Source organism: Ahaetulla prasina, chromosome 1, assembly GCF_028640845.1.
Source record: "Ahaetulla prasina isolate Xishuangbanna chromosome 1, ASM2864084v1, whole genome shotgun sequence".
Lineage (NCBI taxonomy): Eukaryota > Metazoa > Chordata > Lepidosauria > Squamata > Colubridae > Ahaetulla > Ahaetulla prasina.
Window position 1 is genome coordinate 177,278,716 of NC_080539.1, and position 22,115 is coordinate 177,300,830.

General features: G+C 35.9%; 1 protein-coding gene across 12 annotated transcripts in view; it reads left to right on the forward strand.

The window, feature by feature from the left end:
* WDPCP (WD repeat containing planar cell polarity effector) overlaps positions 1-22,115 on the forward strand; it is a 262,122-nt gene that overhangs the window by 196,579 nt on the left and 43,428 nt on the right. For 11 of the 12 annotated variants that reach the window (XM_058182505.1, XM_058182449.1, XM_058182484.1 and 8 more), the window contains 2 exons: positions 911-974; positions 20,413-20,515. In XM_058182505.1, the coding sequence (XP_058038488.1) occupies positions 911-974; positions 20,413-20,515 (167 nt within the window). The remainder of the gene's footprint in view (positions 1-910; positions 975-20,412; positions 20,516-22,115) is intronic. The other variant, XR_009155037.1, reaches the window with a different exon arrangement.

Sequence of the window (22,115 nt, forward strand, 5' to 3'; positions counted from 1 at the left end):
TAGAAATATTGGGGTCATTTATGGTTGTAAGTTGAGGGCTACCTGTAGCTTGTTGAGTGTCATCCAATTTCAAGGGTCCATTTTCCGTAATTACATTGTCATTCACTTTATCTTGTCTGCCCATGTTGATTTTTTGGTAAAATTCAGGAGTGTTCTACCATACTCTTCTATTGCACACTTGAAAATAGGCTTTTTTTGTTGTCATTAAAGTGAACCAACATAATTTCCCTTTATTACTTCTTACTATATGTCCCTGTCTGCTTTAGCTGAGCATCTGCGAAGACTTTCATACATTCCTGAACGTTCTTAGTTCTTCTCTCCAACACTATCACTGTGTTGGAACACAATGGCAAGATTTCTGGGAGAATATATCATAAGTAGAACTGTATCTCTTTCACTTTGCAAAAATATTTTAATGTAGAGAAGTGCTGTGGTAGTATGTTGAATACAAATCTGTTCTGCTTATTTTATGAAGAGTAGTAACTTTTGGTGGAAAGATGATCAGAGATAGAGGTGATGGGGGTCTAAGGCTCTTTGTTTGCCCTGAAGCTTGCTTACGTTCACTTACAATGTAAAAAGAGGTGAATTTGGAGTCAGACATCAATGTGTAATATACCTCCCTTCCCTTGTCTCTTACTCTTATCTTGATTTGATGGCGGGGAGGCATTGAGTTTCGACTCCTGGCAACTCCCTGGACACATCCCTGCATTTTTCATGGCAAAATTTCAAAAGTGGTTTGCCCTTGCCTATTTTCTATGATGAAGTGAGAAAGTGAGTGGCCGAAGACTACCCTACTGACCCTAGTCCCCAAGGTGGGACTAGAATTCATGGCTGTGGTTACATATTTGTGTCTGCTACATGTAATTAATACCATATATTTCAATAATTTTTGCTTGTGTTCTTTCTATAGGCACCAAAGATTTGAAAAGGCCTTTCTGCTAGCAGTTGATATTGGTGCCCGTGACTTATTTATGGTAAGTTATGCTTGAAGAATTTTCAGTACTATTGCTGCTATTGGATGAATTATGACACTTTTGAGGCACATTAACCAGGATTGAAGTGATTTATAATATTTTTAATGTATAAGCTTATAGTTCATAAGCTACTGACAGTTCTAAGATCAAACAATAATCTGTAACAATCATTCTCAATGTCTGTGGAGATTCTCAGTCATCCAGTTCATGGCTGTCCCAAAGACGCTTTTTTGAAGAGGCAACTGGACTTTCTGGTTTTTCTTTTTAGACATTTCAATTCTCATCCAAGAAACTTCTTCAGCTCTGACTAGATGGTGGGAGAATGGAAGGATTTATACTCCTTGCAGACAGATGGTCATTTGCATTCTTTAAGTGGATCATTTAGGTCCACCTGGAGGTTTATCTGTGTCATCAGGGTCACCTGAGTGGTGAAAATTGGTGTGGAGCCTTCTTGTGTTGTAGATTGGAGATAGATGATGTTGTATCCCTCCCCCTCTGTTGAGAGAGGGCTGTTCAATTTTGACATAGATGGCCTCTTTAACCTCTCTTTCAAATCAACAATCCTCTGTCCAAAATATGGACTTTGCTGTCATCAAAAGATGACATAAGATGGTCTTTTAAATGCAGATGGACTGTTGAATCTAGTCCTGGTGTGTTTGTTTGCCTATGCTGTGTCATGCGTTTATGAAGTGGTTGTTTTGTTTCCCCGATGTACAAATCCTTCCATTCTCCCACCATCTAGTCAGAGCTAAAGAAGCTTCTTTGCAGAGAAGCGAAGCATCTTCAAAGGAAAACCAGAAAGTCCCGTTGCCTCTTCAAAAAAGCATCTTTGGGACAATCTTTCTCAACAAAGTTTCTCAATTCTTAACAATATATTATCACATATAATAATTGCCTTGTGATAAATATGGTGTGAATGAGCTCTTTATAGTATAATACTATAATTTTAATTTTGTTTTAGTTGTATAAAATCTGAACCATTGTCATTTCTGCCTTGTATTCTGGTGGTTAAGTATTGGACAATAGAAATACAATCCATTTTCTTTGCTCTGGGCTTCTTAAAAGTATTTGATACCATTAGTTATATAATTGTATTCTAGAAAATCCTGCTGAGTAAATCTGGAAAGCATGCTCCATTTCCAGATCTTGGTATTCAGATCACTAGTGGCCTCGGATTCACATTGGTTGGAGTAAATGACAGATCTGTTTGTATTTTTTTTTTATTTCATTTTGTCACAATAGTATACACAAACATTGTCATAAGTAAAAAAACATATCATGAAGAAAATATATATATATATAAGTAAAGAATATGCATCAGCTATATTAATTTGATATAATGAAGGGAACAATAGGACAGGAACGGTAGGCACTTTTGTGCTCTTATGCACATCCCTTATAGTCCTCTTAGGAATGGGGTGAGGTCAATAGTAGACAGTTTTTGGTTGAAGATTTTGGGATTTTGAGTAGAGACTATAGAGTCAGGTAGTGAGTTCCAAGCATTAACAACTCTGTTGCAGAAGTCATATTTTCTGCAATCAAGTTTGAAGTGGTTGACATTAAGCTTGAATCTATTTTTTGCTCTTGTAATATTGCGATTGAAGCTGAAGTAGTCATTTACAGGAAGAATATTGCAATAGATGATTTTGTGTGTTAAACACAGGTCATGTTGAAGTCGACGGAGTTGTAAGTTTTCTAATTGCTAAGTTTCTTCATGACTTGGTTATAGATAGCAGACAGCTGGAATGTATTATTGAAATCTGGCTAGGCGAGGGCAATGCTATCATCCTCTTGGAGATCTGCCCTTCTGGGTTTTTGGTTCCACAGTAACCCAAAGATAGGGAAAGAATGGCATTATACTTACATGCATTCTGTTGATTAGTTGCCATATAACCGTGATGGCGGACCTATGGCATGTGTGCATTATCTGTAACAAAATTGCTTCATCTAATTGTTGGAAGAAGTATCCATCTGGGTTCAGTTCCAAGTGGGGACAAAGACACTGGAAACATGGAGGCTGCTTGGAAAGATGGTTTAATGGTGGTCAGGATCACATGGCTTGAGATCCTGAACAGAAAAGGGGCTGAGATCCTGTGTGCTCCCTGGTTTTATGCTTTTTCTGAGCTTTGAACTTTCTGGGGCACAGGAAGAGTATCCTGATTGGTTGTCAGACTCCCAGGGGGTGGGGGGGGTCTTAGCTAACATTGTAGGTTGTCCCTCAAGCTTGCCTGAGCCTTGCCATGTGGTGAGTTTCTGTTCTATTGTGTTGCAAATGATGGGGGGATTGAGTGAGCTTGGTTGAGGCTTTAATGGCCCATTGACAAAGGTGGGGAGAATGAGTTTCTACCTTTGACCCATTGACAAAGGTGGAGGGAAGTCAGGAAGCTGCTTTGTCTTTAAAACATGTTTCTCCATTTCTCATCCAGGGAAATATATTCTGCCTTTTAAGTATTTTCTAAAATATTTCATTCTTCTAGGAGGGGGGTGGGTGCTAAATTCCTACATAATAAAAGAAGGTAATTTAAAATTCTTCCGATTGACCTGGCATAAGTAGTAATGAAAGATAGGATTTCTTTTGCTAATTGAATAGTATAGCAACATACATGAAATCGAGGTGATAGCACTTAAGCTGTGGGGAAATAACTTAATAATAATCATAAATGGGCATGATTCAGATCTGGCCATTTCACTACAGATCACTTTATAGTTTTATGTCCTCTGATTAAGAAAACTAGAGTGGTAAACCTAAATTCTGCTGTATTTGAAAGAAAATATGCTTATTTTAAAGCATTAACTTCTTTAGTAGGACAAACCAGGGAACATAGCCGCAGTTTACCATTTTATCCTATTCAATTTATACCATCTTTGAGTATATTTTCATTGGTTTTGTAATGGTTATTGAAATAATTGCTTTGAATCTTAAAAGAGATTAGCAATCATTCATTCTTTCAAGTGAGGTTTTGATAGTATAATCTAAAAGCTATCATAAGTACACAGGCAATCCAGCCCTGCATAAGGAAGCTTTTTTGCTATTGTAGGAAGTTAGCACCCACCCCCCTCCTAGAAGAATGAAATATCTTAGGAAATATTAAAAAGGGCAAAATATTATATTTCCCTGGATGAGAAATGGAGAAACATGTTTTGAGGACAGAGTGGCTCCCTGCAGCTTCCTACCACCCCCCACCTTTGTCAATGGGCCATTAAGGCCTCAACCAAGCTCACTCATTCCCCCCACCTTTGTCAATGGGCCAGAGGCAGAAACTCATTCTCCCCATCTTTGTCAATGGACCATCATCTGCAACACAATAGGACCCACCTAGCAACAGAAACTCACCACATGACACCGGGGAAGATTACATCAGCCAGCAAAGCTAGTTAAGACCCCCACCCCCTGGGAGTCTGACAACCAAACAGGATACTCTTCCTGTGTCCCAGAAAGTTCAAAGCTCAGAAAAAGCATAAAGCCAGAGAGCGCACAGGAACTCATCCCTTTTCTGTTCAGGAACTCAAGCCATGTGATCCTGTCCACCATTAAATCATCTTTCCAAGCAGTCTCCATGTTTCCAGTGTCTTTATCCCCACTTGGAACTGAACCCAGATGGATGTTTTCTTCCAACACTATCTTCAAGTTGAAGATTGCAAGTTGAATTCTAGTGCAACTTAGAAATAGTTTATGTTAAGTCCTTACTGAGTCAGTAAACTGGACAAACACATGTAGAACTTATGAAATCAGTAGAAGCGTTGAAAATCCACTGGAAAGAATATCTAATACCACTCTCTCTTGGTTAAACCCTTATGTTTTGGTAAGATAATAATCTTAAATAAGAATTTAATTATATTCTGACACAGGTGGAAATTTTTCATTGTGATTGTTTAAACACTTCATCACATTTCACATATTAGATTTCTATAACTGACGTTTGAGAAGTCAATCATTGCAGTGAGGTATTTACACGTTATCCTTCTGTAACCGCTGTTGAAGACAATTTGCAACCAGAATAAAAGTAACTCAATTCTTAAGTGACCCTATATTCAAGCCCTCTGGGAAGCTCTTTTCTTAAAAGATTTCTGAGCAGAATGGACAATTAAGTTTAATGGACAATGGCAGTTTTACAGTCTCCCAGCTCATTGCTGTAGATCTGCAGATTTTATTGTTTCTGAAGGAAAAACAATGGAGGAAACCTTAGAGAGTTACATTAACTCAGCTCTTTTGCATAATTAAGACATACTGTTTAAATTAAGCCTTGACACTAACTGCTTATATAATTTATTCTATTATGCTACTTGCCTTGTTAGTTTGATCTTAATATTTAATTTCTGTGTTCAATTGCACAATTACATTCTTTTTATAGTTTTTGAAAATTCCTTTCTAATTATACAAAAAGAAATTGCATGAATCTTTTAATACTTTTCAGTATACAGTTCTAATCACCCAGCTTATTCCATCTAATTAGAAAGATGTGTGTACTGTGATAAATTTTCTCAATTAAGCATGCTTTAAAAGAACCTTAAAAGAATCTTCTGAAAGACCCCTCTGAAATATTTCTGAGAAAGTATGTATATGATACAGATACCAGAAATGTGTGTGTGTATGTGTGATCCTTTTTACACTTTTTAGAAAATTCTTTTTCCTTCCTTTATAAATTTATTATATATTCATAGATATTCTTGTGGCTATTTGGGAGTAATAGTATAGAAGCACTTTCTCAGAAATGAATTTGTTAACATTAAAGAGACATAAATTCCCAGGCAAGTGGGAGTCTTATTATTTTTTAAATAAAGAGGATTCAAATATGAAGTGCAATTGGTACACCTTGCAAACTGATCTTCCATGATGTGGCTTGGATACCACAGCTCCTTTCTAGATAATGTTCAACAATCCCAATTCCATATTTATAGTTCCATGTAGTAATAATTAGTCCCTTTCTAGATATAGTCATTCAGGTGTTTGCGTCTATGGTTCAGAACCACAATTCAGTTAGCTTCTGAGGATTCAATGCCTATTTTCTATGCCAACAAATAAGGAAGATTTGCCCTGCTCTTCAACGGACTCTTTAAGAAATACTGCCTCTGGCCAACTGATACTGTTCACCTATACAGATGAAAATATAATGATTCTGTCAATCTGCCTGTCACTACTTTCCATAAATGGTAAACTATTGTGTTGAGCATTCAACAAAGAATGTCCTGTGCCATAATTTCTGAAAACACAGAAGGAAATCCTGAATCACTAGATATCTTTTTCTATGCTTGGAATAAAGACCTTCTACACAGGTACATTAGCTCCCATACAGAGCTAAAATCTGAAGCATTTGCCTCATATGACTGTGCCTTCAATTCAAAACACTCTTTGCTATTTGAGGCAGTTATTGTTTTCAACTCTCCTCTATTTATACAGGAGGATTTACTTTTCCTGCACCAGTGGAAAAATATTCTCTCTTGCAATTTTATCCTGTTTTAAAGAAAGATATATCTATATTCATTCCCTTTCAAGTGGATGACTCCATATTGTTTGTTCGTTGTTTTTACTCTTGGAAGGAACTGTTTCTCTCACAGGGTTGTTGTTAAGGGGAAAATAGGAGGAGGAAGGTGTGTTGGATACATTCACTGTCTTGAGATATTTATAAAAATAATAAAGGTGGGATATAAATGTAAATAAGTAAGTAATCTCTTTGAAATACTTTCTTTCCTTAACATAAAAGAGATTTTCCTATTCTTGTTAACATGTATATCTTGTCACCACTTTTGCCTGTCACAGCCAGGTAAGCGACAGCTCTGCTTTTTTCCATCTCTTCTCAAATAATTTTGGAAGAACTTTTGAACATTTTGAACATACCTACCAATCAAATCTTGACTGGTTCTTCAAAACCTCTTCTGGATTTTTTTTTTCTTATGTAACTTCAAATAAGTTCTAGCCATTCTTACCTTTAAATCGGATTCCTTTAGCTTGGTGCATCATTGAATCATGTGCTAAATTAAACTAAACTGTTTTACAATTTCATAAGAACAAGAAAATTTGCGCTCTCTCTCTCTCTCTCTCTCTCTCACACACACACACAGTTTGTTTGTTTGTTTGTTTGTTTTTTTCTAAGCTATCAACCAATTGTCTTACTAATATCTCACTGGAAGGAAATAAACCATTTGTTAAGCTCTGTTGGCTACAGTTCAATAGATGCATAACAGCTGTGTAGCAAGCAGAAAGTCTGCAGGTGAAGCAGGCCATTCTTGGTCTTCTGAAATACAAATAAATAAACAAATAAATGTCTCTACAGAATTTTTTCAACCTAGCTTTAGAGAGTAAAAAAATTGTCAAACAGTGGCTTCTTTAAAATATCAGCAACAAAAATTTTGTTTTAGATGTACAGTGCTTTAAAAGAATTAAGTTACATTTTAATTACAAATACATGCATACCAAAATGCAAATGTAATTGAACTAGGATTGAAATATTTCAGGCTGCATATATATAAAATCTGAGCATTAAGTGTAAAATGATGTAGATTAGCCTACCAATACAGGATACTATAAAAAGATAAAGTAGTCCCAGTTTCTAAGGTTCTTAAATGTTACCCTATAAAACAACTCTAGTATTTTGACAAAGGTATTGGGTACACACCTGAATCAATATCAAGTACAAGCCTGTTAAGACTATTAATTACTTTCTTTGTTGCATCCAGTAGAAGTAATCCTCAAGTTATGACCATAATAGGAGTGTCTGCCTATTAGAGTCAAAAGTTAGGACAATGTTAAACGAACTGCCTCAAGTAACAACCAGCCATCCCTGCTCTGCCCAGTGCGTTTGTTAAATGAATGAACAAGTTGTTAAGTAGAGCTTAGGGGTGCGGAAGATCCTGGGAAGCCTAGTCTCAAGACCACCCCCATCCCAAGATACCCCATGCTCACCCCTCTCATGCTAGCATGTCACAAGCTGACTCTCTCTCAATGGAGAAGAAAAACCCTGCCTTTCCTAATTTTGTCCCTGTCCTTCCTCTTGCCAAGATGCCCTGCCTTTCTAGGGCAAAAAAAAAAAAAAAAGAGCTCCCTGGCCTTTCAGAGCTTTCTGCACTGATCTGCTGGCCATTGGTGCAAAAGTCTTCTGTGACTTGCTAAACTGAGAAGCTGGCCCTTGCATAAAAGGTGGCAGCTTCAGGATGAGCTTCTCAAAACCTTTCCCTTGCTTAACTCCTCCTTTCCCTAGAAAGCCACATTTCCTCAATAAATAAACAAGCAAAAAAACCTGGGAGGGATGGACTTATTGATCAGGCAGCCAGATCAATAACAGACAAACAGCTTAAGCTTGGAAAGATCCAGTATCCTCTATTTTGTTGATTAAACTCGTGTTGGAGCCCATCGTCAGGAAACTTCTCTCTAGCAGAGTGCGTGCTTCTAGCAGGCGCACACTCTGCTAGAGAGAAGTTTCCTAACGATGGGCTCCGGCATGAGTACGAAAGCTCAAAAGATAAACCTCTGGTCTTGGTGACCGACCCAGACTGGATCCTGTAGAAAGATTTTCTTTCCTTGCTTGATTGGTTCCTCTACTCTTCAGTCTGGAGTCAAGGTAAGGATTTTAAAAGGGATAAGATGGGAGAGCAGAAGTGGAGATTTTAGTTTTAGAACCTATTTGGGACAGGTGGAAAAGTTCAATAAAAGGGCTCTGGCAATTCTTTCAGACCTTTTTGCACCGATCATCTGATTGCTGTTCAGCCAGCTGCAAACCTCTCCTGCCTCTAACAAACTATGGGAAGCTGCATAAAAGGCGGCAGTTTTAGGATGAGCTTCCCAAAACCTTTCCCTTGCTTAATCTCCTCCCTCCCTCCCTCCTTCCCTTCCCGAGAAAGCCACATTTCTTCAATAAATAAAACAAAAAGGCTGGGAGGGCACTGCAGCATCTCCAGTCTGTTGTAAGGATGAATGACTGCAAGGCCACTGCAGCTGTGATAACTTTAAACAGACTGGTATGTCTGTTTCAAAGAGACAGACATACCAGAATGTTGGGGTGTCGGTCATAACATTGAATCATCGTTAAGTGACCTGTCATTTTTGGTGGACTATCTCAGGGGTAAAATGCTCCCAATTTGGACTGGCTTGCCTGATCTGGTAGCGATGGTGGTGGGTGGTTCGGAGAACCAGTAGCAAAAATCCCTGGCCCCGCCCCCTGCCTCTACTGAGCCACACCATCATCAAAGTTTGTTTGTTTTTACTTTTAAAAGCAGTTTTTCTTCAGCCGAAAACATGCCTTTAAAAGTAAAAAAAAAGCCTTCGATGATCCCGCGGCTAAGCTGGGATCGTCAGAATCCCTTAAACTCTTTTTTTTAACAACCTCTTTGGCCAAAGAGGTTGTTAAAAAAAAAGTCTTAAAAGGCTCCTCTGGCGATCCCAGCTGAGTTCCTCATCACCACAACCTTAAAAAACATGTTTTCTACAAGCTCTTCAACCGAAGAGCTTGTAGAAAACCTCCTTTTAAAAGGTTCTGGGCTGCGCTGAGGCACTTACCTAATTACTGCTCCTTTCGGGCTGGCAAAGCCATGCTTTACATCAGTTGCATCAGCTAGCAACTGAATCTGCCTGCCTGCAATCCATCTCCTCCTCAGTGAGCAACTCAATCTGCCTGCTTTGCTGGCTGAGGAAGTCTGGGAATTGAAGTCCACAAACCTTAAAGTTACTAAGGTTGGAGACCCCTGATCTAAAAAATATAAACAAAATAATAAAATAAAATATTTATGCAGTTTTCTGAGATTTGATGTGTTTCTGTAGTGTTTCACTCTAACTACACAAACACACAAAATCTCACAAAGCTGTATGTGGCATTGTGTGTGTGTGAGAGTCTGTTGTGCTGTGTGTGTGTAAAGTGTGAAAGTTTGTTTTTGGTACCTCTTATTGTTTTGTATACTTTGTTTATTATTTTTATTATTTATTGTTATTGGCCATGCCCACCCAGTCATCTGACCACCAAGCCATGCCCACCAATTAAGCCACGCCCACAGAACCGTAGGGAAAATTTTTAGATTTCACCCCTGGACTATCTGAAGTATTCTTATTCTAACAGAATGCTATCCACCAATAAATTGGATTCATACACTGTCACTCTTTTCAAAATACGCAACTCCAGGACCATGGTAAATTCTCTAAGGCAGATTATATGGGAGATGCAGGGAGAAGGAGAATCAGGGGTGAAATGCTCCCGGATCGGACTGGCTCGCGCGATCCGGTAGCGATGGCGGCAACTGGTTCGGAGGACCGGTAGCAAAAATCCCTGGCCCCGCCCCCTGCCTCTGCTGAGCCGCACCATCAGCAGAGGGTTTTTTTTTTACTTTTAAAAGAAAGTTTTGCTTCAGCCGAAACATGCCTTTAAAAGTAAAAAAAAAGCCTTTGAGGATCCTGCCCCTCAGCTGAGATCAACAGCCTTTAAACTTAAAAAAAAATATTTAAAGGCTACTCTGGGGATCTCACCTAAGTTCCTCATCAGCAGAACCTTAAAAAACATGTTTTCTGTAGAAAACATGTAGAAAACCTCCTTTTAAGAGAGACTAAGGCACTTACCTGATTACTGATCGACCTTATGGCTTTTTTCCCAGCCGGAAAGCCCCAGTTTCATTTTCAGCACCAGACAGAACTAATCTAACTTAGCTAATCTATTTCATCACTGAGTGATTAATTCTGGCTGGCTGGCTTTGCTGGCTGAGGAACTCTGGGAATTGAAGTCCACAAACTTTAATAATAAAATAAAATATTTGTGCAGCTTTCTGAGATTTGGTGTGTTTCTGTAGTGTTTCACTCTAACTACACAAACACACAAAATCTTAGAAAGCTGTATGTGGTATTTTGTGTGGGGGGGTGTGGGGGTGTGTAAAGTGTGAAAGTTGGTTTTTGAGCTTTTTGTGGCTGTGTGAAGTGTGAAGTGCAGCTGCTTTTACATTATGTGTGAGTCAGTTGTGTTGTGTGTGTGTAAAGTGTGAAAGTTGGTTTTTGGTACCTCTTATTGTTTTTTTATACTTTGTTTATTATTTTTATTATTTATTGTTATTGGCCACGCCCATCCAGCCATCTGACCACCAAGCCACACTCACCAATTAAGCCACACCCACAGAACTGGTAGAGAAAATTTTTAGATTTCACCCCTGAGGAGAATGTATAGAAACTGCAGAATACCCTTGCAAAAATTTTGTCAGTAGTGTTCAGTGTAATCTTTAAAATGCAAATGGAAGACTAGGAATGAAGGCACCCTTGAGTTTGTAAACTGCTGTGAGAACTTCCTGAAGAATGGAGTAAAAATACTGTAAACACAATCATTGCAAGAGAGTGCCTGAGGTGAGCTTTCAATCAAGATACACTTTTGTGACAGTTCTATTAAGTATTGTATATTGCTGATTCTCTTCAAAGTGCCTAAATGTGAGAATAATACAATAACTATCATACTAGTGTAGGTAACCCCTCTTAAAGGGGTTTTTCAGGTAATGGTTTTCAATATTTATTTATTTATTTATTTATTTGATTTTTATACCGCCCTTCTCCCGAAGGACTCAGGGCGGTGTACAGGCAGCAGTAAAAAATAACAATACAATGTACAATTTAAAATAGAAATTAAGAAACTTATTATAATTAGCCTAGCATTTTAAAAATTTATAAAACTAAACCCCATTTAAAATAAATAACAAATTTAAAATCAATTAAATTTAAAATTTATAAAAATTTAAAAATTTAAGCCAGCCCCGCGCGAATGAAAAGGTGTGTCTTCAGTTTGCGGCGGAAGGTCCGAAGGTCAGGTATTTGGCATAAACCCGGGGGAAGCTCGTTCCAGAGTGTGGGAGCCCCCACAGAGAAGGACCTTCCCCTGGGGGCCGCCAGCCGACATTGCTTGGCGGACGGCACCCTGAGAAGTCCCTCTCTGTGAGAACGTACTGGTCGGTGGGAGGCATACGGTAACAGCAGGCGGTCCCGTAAGTACCCGGGCCCTAAGCCCATATATATTATATTATTTTATATTATTTTAATATAAATAAAAAGTATTGCATAAAGTACCATATCACATATAAATGAAACAATATTTTATTAGTTTGTCTAAAATTCAAAAATAAATGAAATGAATGGATATCATCTATTTTTACTATGCCAAAGCAGCTAATCTTATATATCAGGGGTCCCCCAACTCCCGGGCCGCAAACCATTAGGAACCGGGCCATGCAAGTATGTGAAGCTTCATCTGCACATATGTGGAATCTAGGTAGCATGCAAAACCACACACCCGCCAGTGCATGGGAAAAAAAATTCCATGTTATATATGACAGCAAAGATCAAGCATTATTAAAGTTGTTCATTTTAAATCCTTTGTAGTGGGATCCATCTTTTCGAGCCATCAGTTTGAAAGGGCAACTAGTGTTCTGTTATAAATAAGGTAGACCCAAGGATAGACACTTGAAGAAGGTCATATGTAATGATTCAAGCAATATAGATATAATTCTGAAAAATTCTTGGAATTTTGCACAGATAGGTGCAAGATTTGGTTCTTCAAAAATCAGTGCTGGTTTAGTTTATGTAGTAAATAAAATGTAATTATGTAAAGGAAAAATATTAGGAACTTTTTTAGTTCCTTTATATTCATAACACAAAAATAGTTATGCTACTTTAATACAATTTGCATCTACAACATAAATATTCATAAATGGCACCATTTTGGTGTAGAAAATGTGATTTTGAAAGTTCATTTGAAAATAATATGTATGATTTTAACAAATTGTTTAATATAAATAATAGAGAAAATTATAGCATACCACATGGATCATAATTTATACATTATATACATATAAATATAGATCACTAGTTTTTATTGTGCAATGATTATTTTATAACCACAGTTTAGTGCAAGGGAGTACAATGTACTCTCTTGTATGCTGCTTCCGTAGCCTCCAAAATTCCCAGAAATTGTGCTGCTAAATTTTGGAAGCAAATTATCATTCTTCAGCATTATATTTGTTTAAACGTTGTTGAAAGAATCTAATGAGTTCTTAACAAAGAAGTGTATAATCAAAGAAGAAAAGGTATATAACCATAAATAACCTTTGTTTGGTAGTGCTTTATATATTTAAAAAAACTGAGCAGAAAATTCATTTTTTAAAAATGTTTTCAAGTATCACAGCCAGTTATGAAAATTTGGCATTGTGAATTTAATCTGAAAATCCTTTTAATTCATTTGTATCAGATGAACATGCTACTAAGTATTTAATAAAAACAAGATTCACAATTACAGTATTACCTCAGCTGAATTGATAGTATAAGCTTTTATCCCTTTAAGAAGTTCCTCAGGGCTCTTTTTTTGACAATGTTATTAGGATTATGGACAGAGGAAATGTAATATTGATGGCAAATTTTTACTACTTCTTACTTCTTTGCCTCCAGACAGACATTCTTTTAAAACCACACCTGTTGCAAGTGTTCTAAGCACCTTCAAATTCCCAGGAGTTTTAGGAGTTGTTTACCTTCATCTTTTAACTTTTGCTGAGGCTGGGGTTCCTTGAGCCTTAGGTTTGCATTTCTAACCATTTAAAGTTAAACATTTATATTCATCAGGGATGACTCATATTTCTTACACCATTCTGTTTTTACCTTAAGTTATTGATTTGTAATATCATTAGAGAATAAAAACAAGTTTTACAAGTTTACTCCAATTATGGTTGCATATACTTAGGAAGGAATTAGTTGGGATGCTTTACTTTGAAAACACCACAGAGAGAGACATAAATCTTTCTTGAGTAGTATGCATAAATGCTGGCATTCGAAACTATTAACATTATTCAGAGTGCTTCTGTTACAATAATAGTAATACAAAAAGAGGATAATTTAAATAAATTAATAAATGAATCCTGTATTAAAGACAGAGGCCAATCACTTACAACAGCCAACTAGCACTTACACCAGATAGTAAACAGTGAAAGAAATAATAATATAAAAGCAATAGTAGATTATGCTGAACATGCCGCTGTGCCATTTTTTTCATAGATAGTGGCAGGCTGCCTGTCTCAAAGTAAATAGCTAAGCAGGAATTAATCCAGGTGGCCTAAACTTTACTAACAGGAACATAATAAATGTATTGTGTAACTCCCTATAAAATCTGCAGTATACCAGTACATGCCCAACTGTTTTGACCATACCTGAGATACAGGGGCAGTTGTGCTTCTTATAGGAAGGTTTAAAGAGAAAGCTTTGTGGTGATACAGATACATTTTTCTTATAGAAGAAAAATGCTTCACAAAAAGATTTATATTTTTTGTTTCATTGTCAGAATTACAAAAGAATAGACTGTTTTGTAATTATGCAATGACATCATTGAATAATTATACCAGATGTTCTAAAACAGATTTCCTGGGATCGGGTTAGGAGGAAATTTGAAGGTTAGCACTGTGCCTCTTCTACTTCTTGCAGAATGCCAATGTCCTACAATGGAAAGCCAGTACATTTTAATTGAAGATATTTCTGGAGAACATCCCCTGCAAGCTGAACATGCTCAACTTTGCCCTTCTCTCTTCTTGTGCTTAATATATGGTTTTTTTTAAATGTGATTTGTGTGCTTATTCATAAAGGGGTAGTATCACATGAATTCTCTGTACACTTCACTAACACTAATCTACTTGGCACTCTCACAGAATAAGTACAATATCCTCCCTCATTCCAATATCGGGAGAAGTTTAATGTTTTCTAGTGCACATACCAATGCTAATATTCAACTGCATTTAACTTATGAATATTCAGTGGACAGATAAATCAACTCAATGAAGTATGATTATATTTCTCTTGTAATACAAATAGTGTTGCTGTGCATTATGATCCAACTTCAGTCAAGTGTGATTAATGTAAGCAAGAAACAATAAGGACGTGAACAAGTAAATTTAAAAAATTAAACTAGCATGAAAAATAAAGTTAAAGTATATAAAATATAACTGTACATTTGAATTTGGAAAAAAAAACCAAATGAGACAAAAAAACATAAGAATGGGTAGATTAATTGGTTTTCCTGATATAGCTTCAATTTAGTAAGATGCTTTTTGATCTGTTTTGTGTTAAACAGCTTGATGTTATAAATAAAGTAATTCATTGAATTATAAATTTATTTTGTGCTATTAAAAGGCCATCTGATTCCAAAAGTGATTCTGGATAGATTACATGGTTAAAAAGAGAAGAGAAAAACAAGAAAAAAAGAGAGGAACATATATGCCTAGATAAAGTCATCCAATACCTGACAATACCTTACCAAAAATGTTAGGGATCAACAAATAACCAAATCCTAGCCCTGGAGTTATATATAAAAAATAAGTAATATAATAAGTATATTGCTTCATCTCTACCCCAATGATATATGAGAAGTAGAGGTAGTCCTTGACTTACAACAATTCATTTAGCAACCATTTGAAGTTACAATGGCCCTGAAAAAAAGTGATTTATGATCAGTCCTCACGCTTATGGCTGTTTCAGCATCCCCACAGTCACATGATTAAAATTCAGGAGCTTGGCAACCTACATATATTTATGATGTTTACTGTATCCCAGAATCCTGTGGTCACTGTTTGCAATCTTCTCGGCAGGCTTCTAACAAGTAAAGTCAATGGAGAGAAGCCTTTGTTTTCAAATTACATGTAGGAAAATCCTAGGAATTTAGTAGTTAAAAGCATAAGAATCTGCCCTCTGGCTGATTTTAAACTAGTTTCCAACAGCACAAGCAAGTACTACCAATGGCAAGAAATAGTAGAAGCAATAGGTCAGCAATATTTGGAGGACCAGCCTCTTCATTCTAGAGTAAAGACTTGTTATTGAGATCTGAGTCCTTCAGAAAATCTAAAGTATTTTCCTTTATTCCAAAATGTCTTAGCATTCATGCTGTGGTTGCATTAATGTCTATGAAAAGATACTTTAATAAGTTTTCACTTCATGCTCTTAGCATTGAAATCTGTGTTGAAATTTTTCCTGCATGCCCAGCAGAATGTAAACTACTACTGGTTCCTCTGTTTTTATGTTCCAAGGTGAGCAAAGTACAATCCCCTGAATAAGAAGGATAAGTAACACTTGTTGCTGAAAAAGTAATTTTGATACTAAGAAGGCAACAATAGCTACACACAATTCTTGAATAGTTTGAATTGGCCCTTTTAGATAATTTAAACGAAGTAGCATTTGTTGGATCTACTTTAAATGCAAATGCTTATTAAATTTATTATTATTATTATTATTAAAGTATAAATGCAAATATAAGTCTATAGCAGATATGTCTATGATAGCTGCAACTTAAGAACTCAATCAGGATAAGTAGTATTGTCCCAAGCAAATATATGGTAATGCACTTAGTTCTACTACTACTTAGCTTATGTTTTGCCATAAGTCTTTTATTTTCTCATAATCACAAATATATAGCACAGTATTATGGGAAAAGATAAGCCAATAGTGAAACAGTCATATATGTAGGTGATGGCAGTTTGGTGATAGGAAAAAATGATACCATTTGTTTTCGGTTTCCCTTGCCAGATAAGTATGATTTTCTAAAATAATCTATTGTTGGGATAGGCCTGTCAGGCCCAAGCCAATGAGTAAGCCAATGACTTGCTTCCCATCAGCAGATTGATTTTGTGAATAGTGACATCCCTGCAGGGAAGATAGAGGTTCAAAGTGATGGCAGAAGTGGTACGATACAAGGCCTGCTCCTTTCATATTGCATGCAATATCAAACCATGTAGAAATGAAGTAAGGCTTGCATTGTGACGTTCACTCTTCCCATCTTCCTGTTTTGACATGCGCATCCATCTCTCCCCTCGCTCCAACACTACCTGATTTCTTTATGGTTTGGAGAAGAGTTCTCTGTTTTGGAAAAGAAGAGAGGAGAAAATGAGTCACAATACTTATAAGAGGCATGTTCACCTATATGTACTAACTGTATCAATTCATAATGCTGATTTTGGCATTCAAAATTCTTTACAACTTGGGATCAGGTACTTTCAAGAACTATTTGATACAGGTACCTTGTACATTAAAAATTTCAGCAGAGGTTTTTCTTCAAACGGCCCCACCATTAAACGCAGAAGTGGCACTCTATAAAATGTTCTCTCCAGGTTTCTGATGACTTTTTATTTTTAAATTATTAAAAAGAGGTAATTTATCTTGATTTTCATTTTTATCCTTCTGATTCCCCTTTCTGCTATTTTTCTGTTGTGATTTTAAACAGCTTATTAATGCAATACTTTATTTTGTTAAATTATTTATAAACTGCCCTGGGAACTTCGTATGCAGAAGGGCATACATCTTTTAAATTCCAGATAATTGTGTCCAGGATTATAGCCCAAGAAATATTTTTTTAAATTGTATAAGAAAACTGCTGGGTGGAACAAATAAAGAAAATTATGTGGAAAATACTGTAAGAATGTGTTGAAAAAGTATTGTTAAAATATAATTTTCTTTGGTTTTCATTTTGTGGAGTTTATATTGAATAGAAAGTAAGTTAACCAAACTTGCTTGGTTAACTAATAATGGCAGTTTAAGTTTGTCATTATTGCAGTCACACATGCAATTGCCACTGCTAACTGTTGCCACTGACATTGCATAACAGGACTCTGTTTGCAAAACCAAGGCTATATATAGAAATATTTAAGTATTTTGCACAATTCAGCAAAATACTTGATTATGTGAAGAAATATAATTTATCATCAGATTATACAGCTATGAAAAACACACTAATTAACTATTGTCTCTTCGGCTGTCCCTTAAAAAAAAAAGAATTATGTTAGTTTTCAGTTTGAATTGATACAAAGAGCAATAGTGAACTTTTGAACTGTTCAGAAGAAAATAGAAGTTTTGGTGATCTTGGGTTGTCTCAATTTTGTATAGAATGAAAATAATAACATAATCCTTCAACAGAGGTAGGGAAACTTAAATAAAAGATCTGGATAAAGTTATAAGTGTTCCATTCTAGTCTGGTGCAATGTTTAAGGCTACAAGCCTGGAGCCTGTGAGTTCTAGTCCTGCCTTAGGCACAAAGCTAGCTGAGTGATTTGGTTCAATCATTCTCTCTCAAACTTAAGAAGAAGGCCAGTGACATGCCATTTCTGAAAAATATTGCCAAGAACATCTGAATATGTACATGCATATATAAATAAATTGTTACTTAATATGCATATATAAATAAATTGTTACTTAATATGAAATAGATAACCCCATGGAGGAATTTAAATGTGGGACAAGACCCGGTAGTTGGAAGTGTTGTTTAGTAAGCAAGATTAAAAAATATTAATAAATCCACTGAAAAGAGGAGATTGGTATAACAAGAAATGGCTTTTTAAGTAGCAAAGCAAATAAGGATTATGCTGATGCTGCCTTAATTCTAAACCAACCAGACTGATATATTTTGGAATTGGTTTAGAAGGGATTCAGTCTTGCTAGTTGGTTTCGTTTATGCATACATGGGCATATATTTGCATGTGCATATATACATTTTATATACAACCTATGAACTTTAACAACCAATTTGAAACAAAAATTCCTCTCCTGTATTTTCACAGTTTGGTTCAGTAAGCTCTGCTTCAGGTACTATTGAAAAGCAGGAATCTGAGTGAAATAATGGTTATAACATTTGTCTGACATGTAAAACACTACTGATATACCATTTCATTGTTTTTTTCAGTCACTTGAGATAGAAGGGTTTCAGTGACTGAGAAGTGATAAAATAAGGTATAAACAGAAAGTAAAGTCAAGGGGAAAAAAATAAGAGTTTCTTGGTTTAAAAAATCTTCCCAAGTTTGAATCACTAACATTCTACATGTTGGGCAAGTCACATAAACATTTTGCTATTGAGATTGAATCTTCTCAACAATAGTTGTAGCAACTATTCTGATGCTATATGCTGGCAATCACTGACTAAACTGAAGGGTGTTTTGATTTTGTCGCTTGCAGAATTGAAGTCAACCTTCCCAGGTAGATCAGACAGGAAAGATGACCACACAACTTAATTCTACTTTATTGTAAGGCTACAAAAACAGAACATGGCAAGTCCGAAAACACAAATCTCCCATCTCCTTTTACAGTCTGAGAAGCTAGGGAGGGTCTTTTATGAGCCTTTTTCTCTGCCCATTATGCAGTGGTGAGCTATGTTCTTTCTTCTTTGACTATTCCTTCTCACATACCTCTACAAAGATATAGGTCATATTTGAGCTGGGCTAGTAGTGAGTAGTTGATATTTTTCCAACCTTCCAGAGTCAATTGGTGGCCTCTAGTCATGTCAGGACATTCCAGCAATGCAGATATACTATTTTACAGGAACCAGAGTGGTCAAAAAGACTACATTTCAAAACTGGATGTGATAGTAAAAGACAGCAAAGAAGAGCAAAAAGGAACTCACTTAAGAAGTGAGTAATATACCCACTAGATATTTTCTCTCAAATTCCATTCTGGAGGGGAAGGCCATCTAAATTAAAAGCAATCCTCATAAGGAACAACTACAGAAGTAAAGCTTAGTGGGAGGGCTTAGAAACTTTCCCTTTACATAGAATCATTACACAGTATTCATATTTCTTTATACTCAAATGGGACAGACCTGCATTTACAGAAACTACGTTTTATTTAACTTTATATTGTTAACAGGATTATTGACCATTTATTTCCTTTTTTACATATAACTACAATTTGGAAAAAAAAACTAAAGGATTTCTGATGGGTATACTTAATGGGCAATTTTCCCAAGGGGCCACATGAGAAACTGAGACTGTTGTGGTGCACCAAGCCAATAGGGTTGTGAAGATCCGTAGGCATGCATGCCCGTACATATGTATTTTTTTTAAAAGTTGCCTTCAAAACAAAAGGAATGCAGTTGTATTACATACATGGTGTATATTTATTGACCTCACAGAGGCCTGATAGGGACAGCCAAAAAGAGAGATGTGGCCTGGGGAGTGTAAAATGCTGATTTGGTCTGATTTAGAATATAAAATGAAATTTTCCAAGCTACTTATGCCTCTAATTTTCAGACTCAAATAAACAAAGTAAAAAATCCAGATTGTAGACATTCAGGAATAAAAAGACAAACAAAGTTATAAATATTTATTAGGATATCACAAATCATTAGGAAATGTTAGGAAAAATATACCTTCATTATACTTCATGTTTCCTTTATACTGAGATATTTGCCAAAGCTTTGGTTTTTACAATAAGTCTAAGCTGCTTATTAAAAGTTTAGTTGTACCACAGGATTGAATGGCTCTATTCTTTCTGTTAATGGTTACTGCTTCATTCATTATTAAGTAAAGAAATTCAAGTTGGATTATAAACCTGCATTTCCAAACACTGAGAAAATTATAAATATAGTCTCATTTCAAACTCTGTATCTGATCGAAGGAATAAAGAACCTTTCAAATTCTTCTTTGTTACCTGCCCAAGATTCATTTTAGATTAATCTTTTATTTTGCTTTATTTCTAAAGGACATCCATTACTTTGCACTAGATAAGGGTGAATTGGCACTAGCTGAAGTGGCAAAGAAAAAAGCTAACAACATTGACACAGAATCAATAACTACTAGAGTTGGTAAGAATAAACACTGTTTTTAAAAATGGCTTTTTGTTTAAATCAATACTTGTTCTTGTATCACTGTCATGTTATGCTTGTAGTAAGGATATAGGCTAATTGGAATTGTTTTTGGTTGGGAGAACAGCATTGGCATCTTTATGAAGAAAGGAAAGCATATAGAAACAGCCTTTAGACACACAAGTGACAATGGCAGCATTTTAGAAGACCTCAAAGGCATAACACTTCTTGACAAAATAAAACAAAAATAACAAATTATATTGAATGTTGAAAACAAAAAAATAGATCTTGACATTTATATTGACAGTTATACATTATATTCAAAGAGATATCCTCAAATGTTTTCTACAGACATTTCCTTTATTAGATCTACTACCTTCTTGTTTGCAGATTATTTTATTCTAAAATATATGTGTCAGTCCATACATCAACCTCTTTAAAAAGTTCATAGTTTGCAAGATTGGACCTCTTTACAATTTTATGAATAATTATCAATGTTCTTAATGCATTCATATTTTGGTACACATTGATAAATCCAAAATATATCCATCTCTTGAGATTTATAATTTATAACAAATACGTACAGTTTGTATATATCAGAAATATAAAGAAAGTCCTGGCTTCAGGAATACACATTTTGCTTTGCTTCTCAGTCTTCTGTTTTTGAAAATACGTGTAAATGCTCAATTGTTAAATGCAAGTTATTAAAATGCCTTATATATTTTATTATATAAAAGTGAAGACCATAAATGTATTGGGGCAAACATTGCATTCTCAGGATAAAAAAGCAAATTTTTTGGGGAAAAATGTTAGATGTTGTGACGATTTGATTATGACATCAGAGAATTATCACTGGTCATTTTGCATTTGTTTGCCAGTGCACAAGTTTCTATACTAAAATATACATCAGAACAGTGACCTTTAATTCATAATGTTTTCTCTGTGCTATTCCATTCACTTCCATAATCAAGTAATCCTTGATCTGTACCCCATTCTGTAATAAGTAATTTGCCTCTCTTAAAACTTAAATATTTTCTTCTTGTGTAGTTTTCCTGCACGGTACCTCGAGACTCCAGGCATGGGTATCACTCATAGCTCTCTGGACTGGGTCTAAACCAGTGGTAGTCAACCTGGTCCCTACCGCCCACTAGTGGGCGTTCCAGCTTTCATGGTGGGTGGTAGGGGTTTTGTCCAATACTGAAGCACTTTCCTTTTTTTAATTTAATTGATTTTTTTTAAAAAATTCATAGCATTATTTAAAAACATTTTCATTAGGTTTTCATAAATTTCCCCATGACAATTTAAATTTCTGAAAATGTACTATTTGTATCGCCCACACATAAGTTCACATTACGTAAGTGAAACTAAATGGCGCTATAGTGTGACTGCAAACAAAAGAGCCTCATCCCAGAATAGCTCACGCATCTCCCCCCACACCACCCAGCTGTAACAGACAAGCAGAGCTGGTAGCTGGCACACCCTCCCAAACCCAATCCACGATGCGTGAGAAGCATGCGCAGACAACGATACACAGCACATTACTGTGGAACCGGTGGGCGGTTAGAATATTTTTCTACTAACAGAGAAACAAAAGTGTTGT